At 43.9% G+C, this 12,717-nt stretch overlaps 2 protein-coding genes across 7 annotated transcripts in view; one reads left to right on the top strand and one right to left on the bottom strand.

The window, feature by feature from the left end:
- LOC106890529 (zinc finger and BTB domain-containing protein 8A-like) overlaps positions 1 to 3,917 on the top strand; it is a 5,324-nt gene extending 1,407 nt beyond the window's left edge. For 2 of the 4 annotated variants that reach the window (XM_014946422.1, XM_014946425.1), the window contains 3 exons: positions 582 to 1,568; positions 2,477 to 2,646; positions 2,919 to 3,917. In XM_014946422.1, the coding sequence (XP_014801908.1) occupies positions 582 to 1,568; positions 2,477 to 2,646; positions 2,919 to 3,248 (1,487 nt within the window). In that variant the 3' untranslated portion in view covers positions 3,249 to 3,917. Of the gene's footprint in view, positions 1 to 6; positions 105 to 171; positions 398 to 581; positions 1,569 to 2,476; positions 2,647 to 2,918 lie in introns of those variants that run through there. The other 2 variants (XM_014946423.1, XM_014946424.1) reach the window with 2 other exon arrangements.
- Positions 3,918 to 5,632: 1,715 nt separating this feature from the next.
- On the bottom strand, positions 5,633 to 12,467 carry ZBTB8OS (zinc finger and BTB domain containing 8 opposite strand). Of its 3 annotated transcripts, none has more exons than XM_014946568.1 (9): positions 12,237 to 12,467; positions 12,000 to 12,109; positions 10,742 to 10,915; positions 9,292 to 9,316; positions 8,600 to 8,721; positions 8,299 to 8,381; positions 7,838 to 7,890; positions 7,545 to 7,581; positions 5,633 to 6,894 (listed from the first exon to the last, which is right to left on the bottom strand). In XM_014946568.1, the coding sequence occupies exons 3-9, from the start codon at positions 10,827 to 10,829 to the stop codon at positions 6,808 to 6,810; spliced, it is 495 nt and encodes a 164-aa protein (XP_014802054.1). In that variant the 5' UTR covers positions 10,830 to 10,915; positions 12,000 to 12,109; positions 12,237 to 12,467; the 3' UTR covers positions 5,633 to 6,807. The 3 variants fall into 3 exon arrangements, with proteins under 3 accessions (XP_014802054.1, XP_014802055.1, XP_014802056.1); XM_014946569.1 differs by having other exon boundaries at positions 12,015 to 12,109; XM_014946570.1 differs by lacking the exons at positions 12,000 to 12,109; positions 12,237 to 12,467 and adding an exon at positions 11,027 to 11,919.
- Between the last annotated feature and the right edge of the window lie 250 nt (positions 12,468 to 12,717).

The following is a 12,717-nucleotide window of genomic DNA, read 5'->3' as shown; positions in this document are numbered from 1 at the left end:
CCCGCGGAGCCGGGAGGCGCCTCCGCGGTTTGGCGGGCGGGTCCGGCGCCGTCGGGCGTCCCGGGCTCCCGGTGACCGAGCGACCAATTCGGCCGGGCGTACGGGTGAGTGACGGCGGCCTCCGCCAATGCCGGGGGAGCCCGGGCCGGGCGGGCTGCGGCCGCCGGGGCTCTGCCGCCGCCTTCGTCTGCGGCCCTGGGGCGCCCGGGCCGGGGCTGTGCCCGCGGGGAGCGGGTTTAAGGCGAGGACCCTCCGGTAGCCCCGGGTCTCCCCACGGCAGAAGTACCGAGTCCCTTTTCTCAGTCTGCCGGCCGCTTGCGTCCTGGCCGATGTCAGCTCAACTCTTTTAGGATATACAGTAATTCCACTGAGGCATCTTTTCACCTCTTTTAGAGCTGTTAAGTTTCTTTTGTTATTAGGGGCGTAGGAGCTTGGAGATATATTGGGAATGTGATAACATGCAGGCTGTCCATGCTTTTAAAAATAAACCTCTTCTCTTTAAAATAGGATTCCACAGCATTGGTTTAGATTGTCATGACTGTACTTGGTTTTGTTTTGTTTTGTTTTTTTTTTAACTTTAGAGCAAGCCTTGCCACTCTCCCTGACTGGAATGGAGATTTCTTCCCACCAGTTTCACCTCCTGGAGCAGCTCAACGAACAACGGAAGCAGGATTTGTTCTGCGACTGCAACATCCTGGTGGAGGGAAAGGTCTTTAAAGCCCACCGCAATGTGCTGTTTGCCAGCAGCGGCTACTTCAAAATGCTCCTCTCGCAGAGCGCGAAGGAGACGAGCCAGCCGACGATCGCCACTTTTGAGGTCTTCTCTCCAGAGACATTCATGGTTATCCTGGACTTTGTATATTCAGGCATATTGTCTTTAACCGGACAAAATGTGATCGAAGTCATGTCAGCTGCGAGCTATCTGCAGATGACAGATATCCTTAATGTCTGTAAGACATTCATTAAGTCCTCACTGGATATTAATGAGAAGGAAAAGGATCATTACCTCAGCCTCTCCGCCAAGAGTACAAACAGTGAACCTGCCAATCCATCTCTTTATCGGTCAAGAAGGAAAGCAAAGAGCAACCCGCGGCGTTCCTATTCAGTCCCGGAAGAAAAGACTAACACGGTGAATGAAAATTCCTGGAGCAGTTACAGCAGTTACCTGTCCTCGCAAGTCATTCTTCAGCGGGCAGAGACACAGCTCTCCAAAAGAGGCAGAAAACAGGGCTCGACCAGAAAGCGCCGAAAGCACCTGGGGTTGTCGCAGAGCCGGGATTTCGTGCAGAGTAAAGCGAACAAAGCTGAGCGGGCGGGCGGAGGCGGCAGCGTGTCCGAATCCGGGCACATCCCTCGGGCTGGAGAGGAGGCTGGATTCGACGCCGAGAACGACGCTGGTCAGGATGGTTACGGATATAATCACGAAGCAGAAGTGATACCCAAGAGATGGTCCGTCGCTCAGCTCGAACAAGAGCTTTCAAGAACTCCCGAGTTCATGGAGTTAAAAGCAGAGGAACTGTACACCTCCATGCCCACAATTTTAGGTGTCATGAGTAGTTGGAATGAAGGTAAAAAGTTTATCTTTATTTGGAAGAATCAAGATGATCTTTTGGAGAGAATCTGTGTAGCTGCATTAAAATCCAAACGATGAAGAGAGTTGCAGGTTATTTCTTTGATCTATTAGAGGGTAGTGCCCAACAGGATGAGAGAGACTTTGCAGCCAGAACAGAGTGTGAGAACTGGAACTGCAGAGCTTGACCCAGGCATTGTGTAAAGTTAAAATAACACACACCAGATCATTTGGACCCAAGCAGAGTTTCATGAAGCCTAAAGAGCTGTAATGGACTTGGGGACCTGAAAGGCTGAATTTCTCTTGTAATATCCCCAATACCTGGCAAAAAATTGAGGCTTTCAACCTAAATCCAACGCAAGTCCTTCACAAGAGAAGGTCCTGTCACTGGCAGGATGCTGCATTTCCCTTGAGGTCAAAACTAGCCCAAATGTCAGGATTGTTTGGCCACACTTCATAGAGCATCTCAGGTCTCCATGGCCTGAGAGCACAGCCCTCGGTGGAGTAAAGCTGACAGGTGTATTCTTGCCTGCATTACTTTGGAAACTAGAGGATCTATATTTTACTATAATTGCATAATTTCAAGACATTGGGCATCCTAGTATATTACAGAGAGATTATAAACCTCAAAGCTATGAGCTGTTAGCTGACGGAATAGGCAGATGTGATGACTGTATATTATAGCTATGTGTTTATGATCATCTTTATGTCTAAAAAAATACCCCGAGTGAGAGAGAATCCACTATGAAATGCCATTTAACACACACAATAAGAAATACTGTGTTTTGGGAATGAATGAAAATGAAGAAAAATGAACTGCTGCTTATTTAAGCTGAAAAATAATGAAATTACTACATAAAGAAAGGCTGCTCTACTTGACGTTGTACCTGTATTTCTCTCTGACAGATGACCTCCCTCGGATGCGATTCAAATGCCCCTTCTGCACGCACACAGTGAAGCGACGCGCAGACCTGAAGCGGCATCTTCGGTGTCACACGGGGGAGCGACCGTACCCCTGCGAGGCGTGTGGGAAGAGGTTCACCCGGCTGGAGCATCTACGGAACCACTTCCAAACGGTACGGCATTTCCGGCAGGGTTCAGCCTGGGCAAAAACACCAGGAGATGTCACTGGCACCAGCTGGGTGCTCGTTTCCAGTCCTAATCCCAAAAAAGCTTCCTAGCTGCACACCAATTATTAATTATTTAAATTGGCAAATTATATTTTTAATTTTGTTTTTTTTTTTAGAATGATTGAGTGAATTATCATCTTCTAAAAAAATAAAAATATTATAAAATTAAATCTGCTTTTGGATGAACACTGACATTTTCAAATTTGAAATCTCTTTAGATACATCAGGCTGGCAAACTGATCTGCAGAAAATGCAAGCGCCACGTAACCGACCTCACAGGATGTGTTGTTCAGCAGGGAACAAGACGCTACAGACTGTGCCATAAATGTCTAGCAGAAGCTAATTTTGACAGCATCCCTGATGATTTAGATGCAGAACATTCTCCTGTCTCCTCCACGGGAAACAAATGTTCCAAATGGGCTTTGGAGGAGGAACAGAAATCAGAGGAAGAGACAATGGAGGAGGAACCCTATAACTTGGTTGTCCGACACGTTAAGGATGATATTCCAGATGAGGCAGAGGAAAAGGTGAAACCAAATCTTAGGTAGATATATTTGTGTATACTTGTTACTGTTGTATTCAAGATTAAATTACTTGTCTCCTACCAACTATTGCTGGTTTATTACTTTCATTAAAATGAAATAATGCTAAGATTCTATTATGAGAAGCAAAATAAGGACTACAAGTTGTTTTAGAGACAAGCAACAGTGTAACAGCTTCTAAGTATCATCTAGAAAGTACTTAGAAAGATTGGTTTCTATTTCATCGGATTTGCTCAGAGTTCCTGTTCATAAAGCAACTGTGATCCAATTTACAGTCCTACAAAGATTCTATACAACATAAATTTTTAAAAAACAAATATTGATAATTTGCTTTGAAAAAGTCTTCCTAAAGCAAGCAGCTAAGAAATGTAAACCCCATTTTTGTTGACACTGTAATTTACATGTATATACACTTCAGAAACTTCCTAAGAAAGGAGAAAACAAGTGGAATTCTTTCTGGTGAAGAACCTATTTAGAAGAGCTTTGTTTTCTGAGTGAGCTTACCTGCTTCTTATATTTGAGAAAAGCATGATTAGTTTTAAATAATACACACAGCCATACAAAGTAGAATAATGAACAGAGTATCTCTAGTGCACTTGGATAGTACGAGTTTGCCTTTTCAGATATGCAGTGGGTTTGTACTGTGAATTTTAAAGAAAGATACACTAACGTGGTTCCAAGGAAATAAAGTGCAATCACTGGAAGTACAGTTGTCAGGTTTTTTCCATTTTTTTTTTTTAGGACTGGTGCAAGATTTGCTTAAGTTCCTGTCTCTTATGCTAAAATAATAAAGAGGACAAGTCTGTTTAATTTCAGTGGGACATTTGGGACTTAGATCATGGAGCTACTTTAGGAAGGCTTCCCTGCTTGTGTAAGTTTAGGATGCTTAAAAATTGCTTAACAGTCAGCATAAAAACATTGTTTATAAGGACAATTTCCCTCAGAGTTTAAGCCACCCTTGTAATTCTAGAGTCTTTTCAACTTTTTCAGTAGTAATTTTTTCCCCCAGTCATTTGGGTCAGAGGACCTCCACTTGCTAAAGAAACTGAAGGTGCTCAGTACTAAAGTGATAAAAAGAAATAATAAATACATCTCTGAACATTTAGAAGAAACATTCTGAGTGAGAGCAGAGAATGACATTCCCAGTAGGTACTCTTGATAAAAGAGCCACTGTTTGGTCTCATGTCTCATTTTATGCTATGTTTTCTTTCCTGTTAGCTGAATCTGTAGCTCGAGGTTACTGCCAAGCAAGCAAAAATTCCCTGTAGAGAACTTGAGAACAGCCATATTGATTCACATCAAGGTTCTCCCTGTCTCCAATAGCTGCCCTTAACAGATACCTAGGGAAAAGCAAGAACAGGGCAAGGCCTACTAAGCTTGCTCAGCTAACAGCAAGAAAAGAAGGGTTTGCAGTTTAAGCATGTTTTTGAATTAACCACCTTCAGGTAGTTAATTGTCTCAGAGGGCCCCAGCTCAGTGAGAGACTATGGCCAGCTGTGGGGCTTCTGTAACGTACTGGGAGAACAGGACTTCCAGTAAACACACTGCTGGCTGAAACCTGTCACTCCCCCAGCTGTGGAAATGGAACAAGGTGAACTTAAGGCCTGGTTTTATACTAAATACTTAATAAATATTGGGAAAAAAAATTACTAACACTTACTTAGTTAATTCCAAGTGCTTTCCTAGCAAGTTCCTGTCACCATTTCTGAAAGCAGAGCACTTTAATGTGTTACTATGTTCTGTAACTGATGGTATACACAGGGCATCTCAGCCCTTCCACAAAGTTAAATTTTAACGAGATAAAATTCTGTTCTCCCATTCTAAAGGCCTGGGTAATAGGCCACCGCCCTCCCGCTGTCCCTCAGCGCCGGCGCCCAACGGCCGCAGCCGCCTCCTCAGGCTCTGTGGAGAACAAAGCCGCCTCAACTCGACGCCTGATTGGCTAATCCCAGTCGCCTCACACAGCCAGCCAATGAGGTGTCAAAGCCGCGCTGAGGGGCGGGAGCCGCGCTCTGCCTGTCTCCACCCGCCATGTCCCTCACCGGCCCGGTGCGGCCCTCACCTCCGGTGGGATCCGGCCGTTTGCCGTGCTGAGGGAAAGCCCGGAGCCGTTCGCGTCGAGCTGCTCAAGCAGGCAAGCCCAGGCCTCGCCCTTCCTCCACAGCGCCGCTGTGTCCGGCCTGTCACTGCAGTGGACAATTGCTGGAGCCCTGGGGCTGCTCCTGAGGAGGGAAGAAAGCCCAGTGTGTGAAAATCATACTTTTTTTTGTACCATCAAGTAGGTGTATTGTCATTCTTACGAAAAAAGTCAACTCACCTTAGCACACAGCAAAGCACACATGTAATTAAAAATCCACTGGCCAAAATTATTCACACACAAATCCACGAAGTCTTTCAGTCTGAGTTTTATTTCGGTGTTGACACTTTCTCAAAAAATAAAAGGGATTTTATCCCACACCATGGAAATAAAACCCCGATTTATTTAAGATGACTTTACAACAAAGCAAAGATGAGGTGCCACCTCCAGAGGTGAGGCACTTGTAGGATTTACATTAAAAAAAATCGCAGGGCAGGCCAGCACCCACTGTCCCTCACGCCATGCCCTCTCACAGGTAAATACCAACAGCGGGTAACAAGCATTTCCTGCCCTGAGATTTAAAACAAAAGACACTTTTGATTTTTTTTTTGATTTAGTGAACTGAAGTCCACAACCCTTTGCTGTTAAAGGACTGTCTGCATTTGTCCTTTCCAAAGGAAGAAATGGAAGCCGATTCATATCACCTCGTTTAAAAGAAGAGAATCGGCTTTTGCAAGACATAGGTGGAGAAAATCCAGTGAATCCCCCTCTCCCTCACAAAGCCACCTGCTTTTTAGTGATAACCGGTGCTATGAGGATTCCCTGTACATGATCACATGCTTTAGATTGCACGTGGAAATCTATTTACAGCAATTCAGCACCACCTGCTGGCATGATTTATTTTTTTTTTAAAGTAGCCTAGAAGGTGTGGTGGTTTGTTTTTTTTTTTTCATTGGTATACTTTCTTAGGTGTCCTTTGAACAGCCAGAATTTTTTATATGTTAAATCCAGTCCACTGCAGATATTTTGGCCCTTTTATATGACATGGAGGAGGGATATCACCTCAGAATTAGAATGCTTAAATCTGCACATGATACCAAGTAGATGAACATTATCTCCTGCCACTCTGCAAAAAGATTTTAGCCAGCAGCTCCACTAGTTTCTCTAATTAGTTCAGATAGCACCTAAGAAATTTATCAGCCTTAAAAACTGGCTACTAACATTCCTGAGAGACTTTCAATCCCTGCAACTCTGTCTCTCCTCTTCTCAACGCCCTCCCAAACCCAACTAGATCTTTTTTCCTGGCATGTAGGTGTCTGTCTCACCACCCTCAAGTCAAAACACAGGCTGACATTCCCCACAATTGCTCCCTTCCCAATTTATGACTTGAATCGGCCAATTCCTTAGTTACTTCCACAGGGGTTTACAGTTTTCAAGGGACTTTTGCCGGCTGATGACAAGTATCCCCTTGACCACACTCTTCTGGCTTTAAATATCAATGATGACGAAGACTTCGGGCTTTTCGTCTTCACAGATCTGCATTGCTGAGTAAGTTATGGCTTTGACCTCTGTACCCTAGGGAGAAAAGACATAAAACCATGAATTTTCTAAATACACTGTATTTAGCACCTTCTACAGATGTTATCCAGTTTAATAATTTTTCTTCTTTCCCCCCCAAAAACCTGTAACTGCATTTGTTCCAATGAATAAGAAAGTTGACATATTAATGGCAAGGACTTGGCCAGGCAAATACTAAGTAACTCTTCCCTGATTTTACTACCTCTTGAATACTATGAATTCCTCCCTTTACCTCTGACAGAACCTCAGCATTTGCTGTGCTAATACAGACACAGCCAAAGAGATAAGGATTTGCTTCTAGCAATTCTTTAGGGGAAAGAGAAAAAAAAAAAAAAGCAGCAAAACCTGACTTAGCAAAAAGCCACATATACATTCTGAATATAGATCGGTTTACTGTGTCATCAGCATTGCAAAAAAGGAAGCCAACTGTTGAGTTTTGCTAGCACTGAGGAAGAATCAGACACAGCCCAACACGAATTCATTTCAGGAATGAATTCACAAAAAACAGGCAGAAAGCCAGATTTTAAGTTTAGTGCCTGTGAAACCATTGAGACGGGTTTATACTTGGATCTCACAAGATTTAAGACACCATCCCTCCTCATCCTACCCCCAAAAGGTAAGAGATGTACAGGTGAACCACAGCGTACCTGAGGGTGTTTGGGTAAAGAGAACTCTTCTCCCCACCTTTAAAAGCAAAAAGAAGAGAGGTGGTTGTAATTTTGGAATTTACCAAATGTTATAACTTGTTTCAATGATGAGCATAGAAAGCGAGACTTTCATTTAAAGCATCAAAGGACAAAAAAAGAAGCCCCACAATCTGCTTTTTAGAAAGCATCAGTGAACTCCAGCACATCAATGGTATTTCTGAGCGCTGACTGTGAAGGCAGTATGTGCATTTTCAGTAAAGATATTAATTACTCAACCAATTGTTTATGCTCACCCAATTGATCTTATTTTGAATTGCATTCGGTCGATGTAAAGCACTTTCACCTCCTGCAGAGAAAGCGAGAGGAGAAATCTGTCAGTAACGTCTTCTGTCCTCAGGCAGAAATTCTCAGTAAATCCCATTTACAAGGGTTATATCCCACTGTTTAAATGGAATCTAAAACCAGAGAACCGGAGCAGCCTCAAAGAGATACACTGCAACTTAGCACAGGAAGGCAGCAGAGCTGCCCCTACAGTGTAATAGCAGCTAATAATTGGTGTTTGTGTTAACAAAGCTTAATAATTTGTTTCTCAAGTCTTTCTACCCTGGGATTTTCAATTCTCCATGTGTTGTGCTTAAGTGATCTGTTGTGTCCCTTTTTTTTTTTCCCCTGAAGTACCATTGCATTCAGAGCTGGTATTATCAGAGAACAGCCTCGACCTACAAATGGAAAGAGATCAAAACAGAACACTTACCCTGGGTATAAAGAACTCATTAGCGCTGAATTTATACAGCCACTCATCCAAGAAGTGGAAGAGGAGAGACAACATGTCATGTCCTGCGTGGTGGAAGCAGAGAAGATCATCAGTTGATTGTCTCAGTAAGAACACTCAAAGGTTTTTAAGAGTATGTCAGATGTACAGCTTCTGCGCTATTAGAAGATTCAGATTAGTGACGCTTAATTAGATTTTAATTAACTGCAACAAAACTACATCTAAAGATTTAAAACCCTCAGGGTTTATACAGTTCCAGTATAAAAAGTCGACGCAGCTTTACCTTCTGCCTCTACCTCGACAGTATCCACAGGTTCCACCGTCTCTGTGTCAGTCATGTACCCAAACATGGCCATGACGCACTGCTCAAACGCTTCCTCCAAGGTGTCTCCCCAGGCGTGGAGCCTAAAAAGACATGGGATCATCTACCAGACCGTAACAAAAATAAAATAAAAATATCCCAAAGTAATATTCAGGTGAAAAATCAGAACGTGAGAACGCAGAGGAAGTGAATGAACAAAATTACTTGCTTTATTCTATACCTATTACCTACACATTTGGACAGATTTTACAAGAGATTTTCCTTGTCAGAAGAGCTTCCTGGGAAAATATGGTAAATAGATGTTTTACCAGACAGCAAGAAAGCTCTTTCCTAACATGGCTAATTGATGTCTATAGAATTGAATTACTCGGAAGAAATTTGGTTTAAAAGGAAGAGATTCAAAGGACACTTCAAAAGACATTTCTAAACAACAGAGGCTTAATCCAAAGCCCCATATTAAATTAGAAAATGTGATTCTGTGCTCTCCCCGAGAGCAGAAACAAAACTGACCATCAAAAACCCCAGTGAGTGACATATCATGGTTCCACAAGGTATACACCTGCAAACCAGTCTTCGACAGGTTTTCCAGATTTATAGCAGTGTAAGAAATAATCAATTTGCCATATTAAGAAATCCCATCTGCCTGTACTTACTGCACATCCGCTGTGTGATCCAGATCTGAGGGGGAAGGAAAAAGAAAAGGCATGACATCACCAAAAGTATTTTAAAAATGAGGATTAAAAAAAATAATAATCAGATACTGTTGTTATAACAATAACTTTTTGCATTCATTTTCAGATGAGAGACGGTGATAATCTATTTTCCAGCATATTAGAAAAAGGTAGCACAGGTGGAATCTTGGATTAATTCTGCCAAGCAGAAAAACAGTGTTTAATATAATTATGTCAGCACCCTACACATACAGCACCGGTGCAAGGTACGGCTGCTGTAACGCAACAGGCTTCTACACGTTCCCTGCAATAAAAAGAAACTTTAACCAGGAGTAAAGGGGTTTTGCTGAAGTCTGCAGGACTGAAAATTATTCATGCAGAGGATGAGATTTAGAAATATTTCCACCTCAGTGAACAAATATACCTGTCCACACCCAAAACCACTCATTATGCAAAAAGGAGAACTTTAAAAAAAGTACGTAATACAAAATAGAAAGCAATATTCACTAATAAGGTAGGATTAACACCCCAAGTATGCATCAAGTTTTACATGAACATCATTTATATTCATTTACAAGAATGAAAGAAATGCAAAATTTTAACAAGTTGGGAGAAACAGAGCTAACTTGGGATGTAAAATAAAAGCCACATCACGATCACTAACTGAAAGACTGTTCTGATGCTGTTTAGATCATTCACACACTATTAATGGATTCTCAACAACCGTCTCTAAAGCAAACAAATTCCAGTGGATATAAAAGAAGAATGAAACCTCTTCCAGTTATGGCAACAGCGTGACTATTGTAATATGTCACCATATTTCTGCACTGCTATCAAATAAAGCTCTGAATGCATCTAAAAATACAGATTCTAACACAGTCATAGACACTGTCCTTCCAGACAGGAAACAGAAAAGAGTCAGACACTGAATGGTCTCCTGTGAGCACCTGAAGCAAACCCTTGGGCTGCCACCCACTTGCTTGACATGTTCTTAGAAGGCATTCCAGGGGTGGGGAAAGGGAGAGATAATGATCTTTAAGTAGTTTGTGTAGGAGAAAAAAAACCACATAGAAGACCAGCACACTCCTGAATATCAATTGCTGTCTAAGAGAAGTAGAAAAATGTACTGCCTTTGCTAAGAAATAGCTTGAAAGGGGAAAGATTTCAAGGTGAGACTTATGAATCTATTTCCATTATTATTTCTTTAGCACCCATAACAAGAAAGGCATTTATTTGTGGTGAAGAAAACTGTACATATCTCATCTCTATTAATTCAACTACAGATGCATCCTGCAGTCTAGACACACTGGCACGTTAAGAAACCCCACATCTGCTTAAAAAACATATCCTGCTTCTTTCCTTCCCCTTCCTCCCCCTCATGGTTGCACCATCACACACACCGTGAGTCGGGATAACGTTAGAAAATACTCACATTCATATTTCTTGGTGAGGGGTGGATATTTGGCTTTGATGGCCTTCTGCTCCTCCGTCAGGTTGTAGTCCCTCTCGTCGGCTGCCATGGCTCTGGGCTGGAGAAACCTTCCCTCACTTCCTGGTGCCGCGAAACGGGGCCACCTCCGCCAGCGCCCCGACCTGCCGGGGGACGCTGCAGGGAAAAAAGGGAGAATTACCTCTCTGCTCGGATTTTCACTTGACAACAGCTTGGTAACAGTTGTAGACAGGCTCAGGTATTTAAAATACAACATTAAATGCACACCATTTAAGTCATTTGCTCTCAAAACTGTCACCGGGAGACAGGGGAAGTCACAATTAATCCTATACCGCTTGCCTTGTTAATTGACATGAGTTACGTTCCGCCAGCGAAGCCAAGGGATTACAGGTCTTACAGAAAGTGTGGACTTTGGCCTTTTCCGGGAAGAACCACATTTCTTTTACTCATTGCTGTGTACAGAACCAAGCATTGGATTCATCCTCAAATAATAAAATAATGTAATAAAGAAAAATAGTGAGCCCATTGGTACACTACACAGCAAGCTGAAATTTGTGTTGCCTCCAAACCCCGAGACGTGACACAAAGATCTGCAGCCTTACACGCAATTTTTCTTTAGGAAAGAAACCCTAATTTTCTCTTAGGACAGGGCTTGAGGCTTCAACCCTAGAAACCGACGTGGGGCGAGTATGACCTGTCACACAAGTGCAGGAGTTTTCCTACATTTATTTTCTTGCAGAATGTCTTTTTTTGTTTTTTTTTTTAATTATTTCTTTTTAAGCAAGAACTGTAACAAATCCCCATTTAAAAGTCTAATTCTCAGACCAGATCTTAAGTCGTTGCTCAGTTTCATACAAGCTTTCATCTCTAAATCTAACAGCCACAAATTGGAGAACTTGATTAACTTCAGGCTAACTAATTTTCCTCAGACTAGAGTCCCCCCAGATTTCCTGACATAAAAACTATTCTCACTCTCGCTTAATATTATTGTGCAGAAAAAAAAATTATCCACAGCTGAGCCCAAGACTTCCATAAATAATGCAAATGCTAAATCTATAGATAGCTTTGTAACATCACCAAGGCAAGTTTTAAACAGGAGTGGTTCCTACTCCAAGGCTTAGAAACAAACATGGGATTTCCAATTTCTATTTTCAGGGAAGCATCTAGGGATGTTGCAAAGAGAAGCCTGAAATTTGAGAAGCCACTGCTCCTCTGAGGGAATAACCCCACATGAACGCACGTTTTGATTTTAAACCTGTTAAGCCTTGACTGCGGAGGGTCAGATCCACGGCTGATCGCACCAGGTTACCCACAGCAGGCCCATCAGCACCACCTACGTACCACGCCGCACTGAATTAGGGAAAAAGGGAAGTTATCAGTGATTATAAAAAATTAATTAATGACCCAAAAGCAATCTGAGGATACTCCTATGAGGAAGGAGGGCCGTGAGGGCCGGGCCTCGGCCCCACACACGCACCGGTCCGGTCCCGGCCCAGCCTGCCCGCGGCTGTGGTGATCGGAGGAAACTGCGGCCGCGGCCGCAGCCACAGCCCTTCACCGCTCCCAAACCGGAGCCTCGCCCCGGAGCCGCCGCCGCCACCGAGCCGCCCCTCAGCGCCGGGCGCTGCCGCTTTAAGAACGAGTGAGGGGCTCGGGCCGCCCTCCCCTTCCCCTCCGGAAAATGGCGGCTCCCAGGGGAGCTTCAGCAGCACCCTCCTCCTTCCCACGTGACCGCCGAGCGCGCTCGCCTGCCGCCTGTCCCCGCCCCCTGCCTCTCGCCGATTGGCTACCGGGGCCCGGCGGCGGGCGGCGATTGGTCGGCGTTGGCGCGCGAAGGGGTGCGCGGCGCCGGAGCGGCAGGCGGCGGGGGCAGGAAACAATAGAGCCCGCGGCCGGAGGGGTCCGAGCAGGGAACGGAGGAACCGGCCGCCCGTCTCGCCTGGCCCAGCCCGCCCCGC

The sequence above is a fragment of the Calidris pugnax genome, unplaced genomic scaffold, assembly GCF_001431845.1.
Source record: "Calidris pugnax isolate Ruff unplaced genomic scaffold, ASM143184v1 scaffold113, whole genome shotgun sequence".
NCBI lineage: Eukaryota > Metazoa > Chordata > Aves > Charadriiformes > Scolopacidae > Calidris > Calidris pugnax.
Note: the sequence above shows the minus strand (reverse complement) of the source record. Positions and strands in the feature narration are given on the sequence as shown.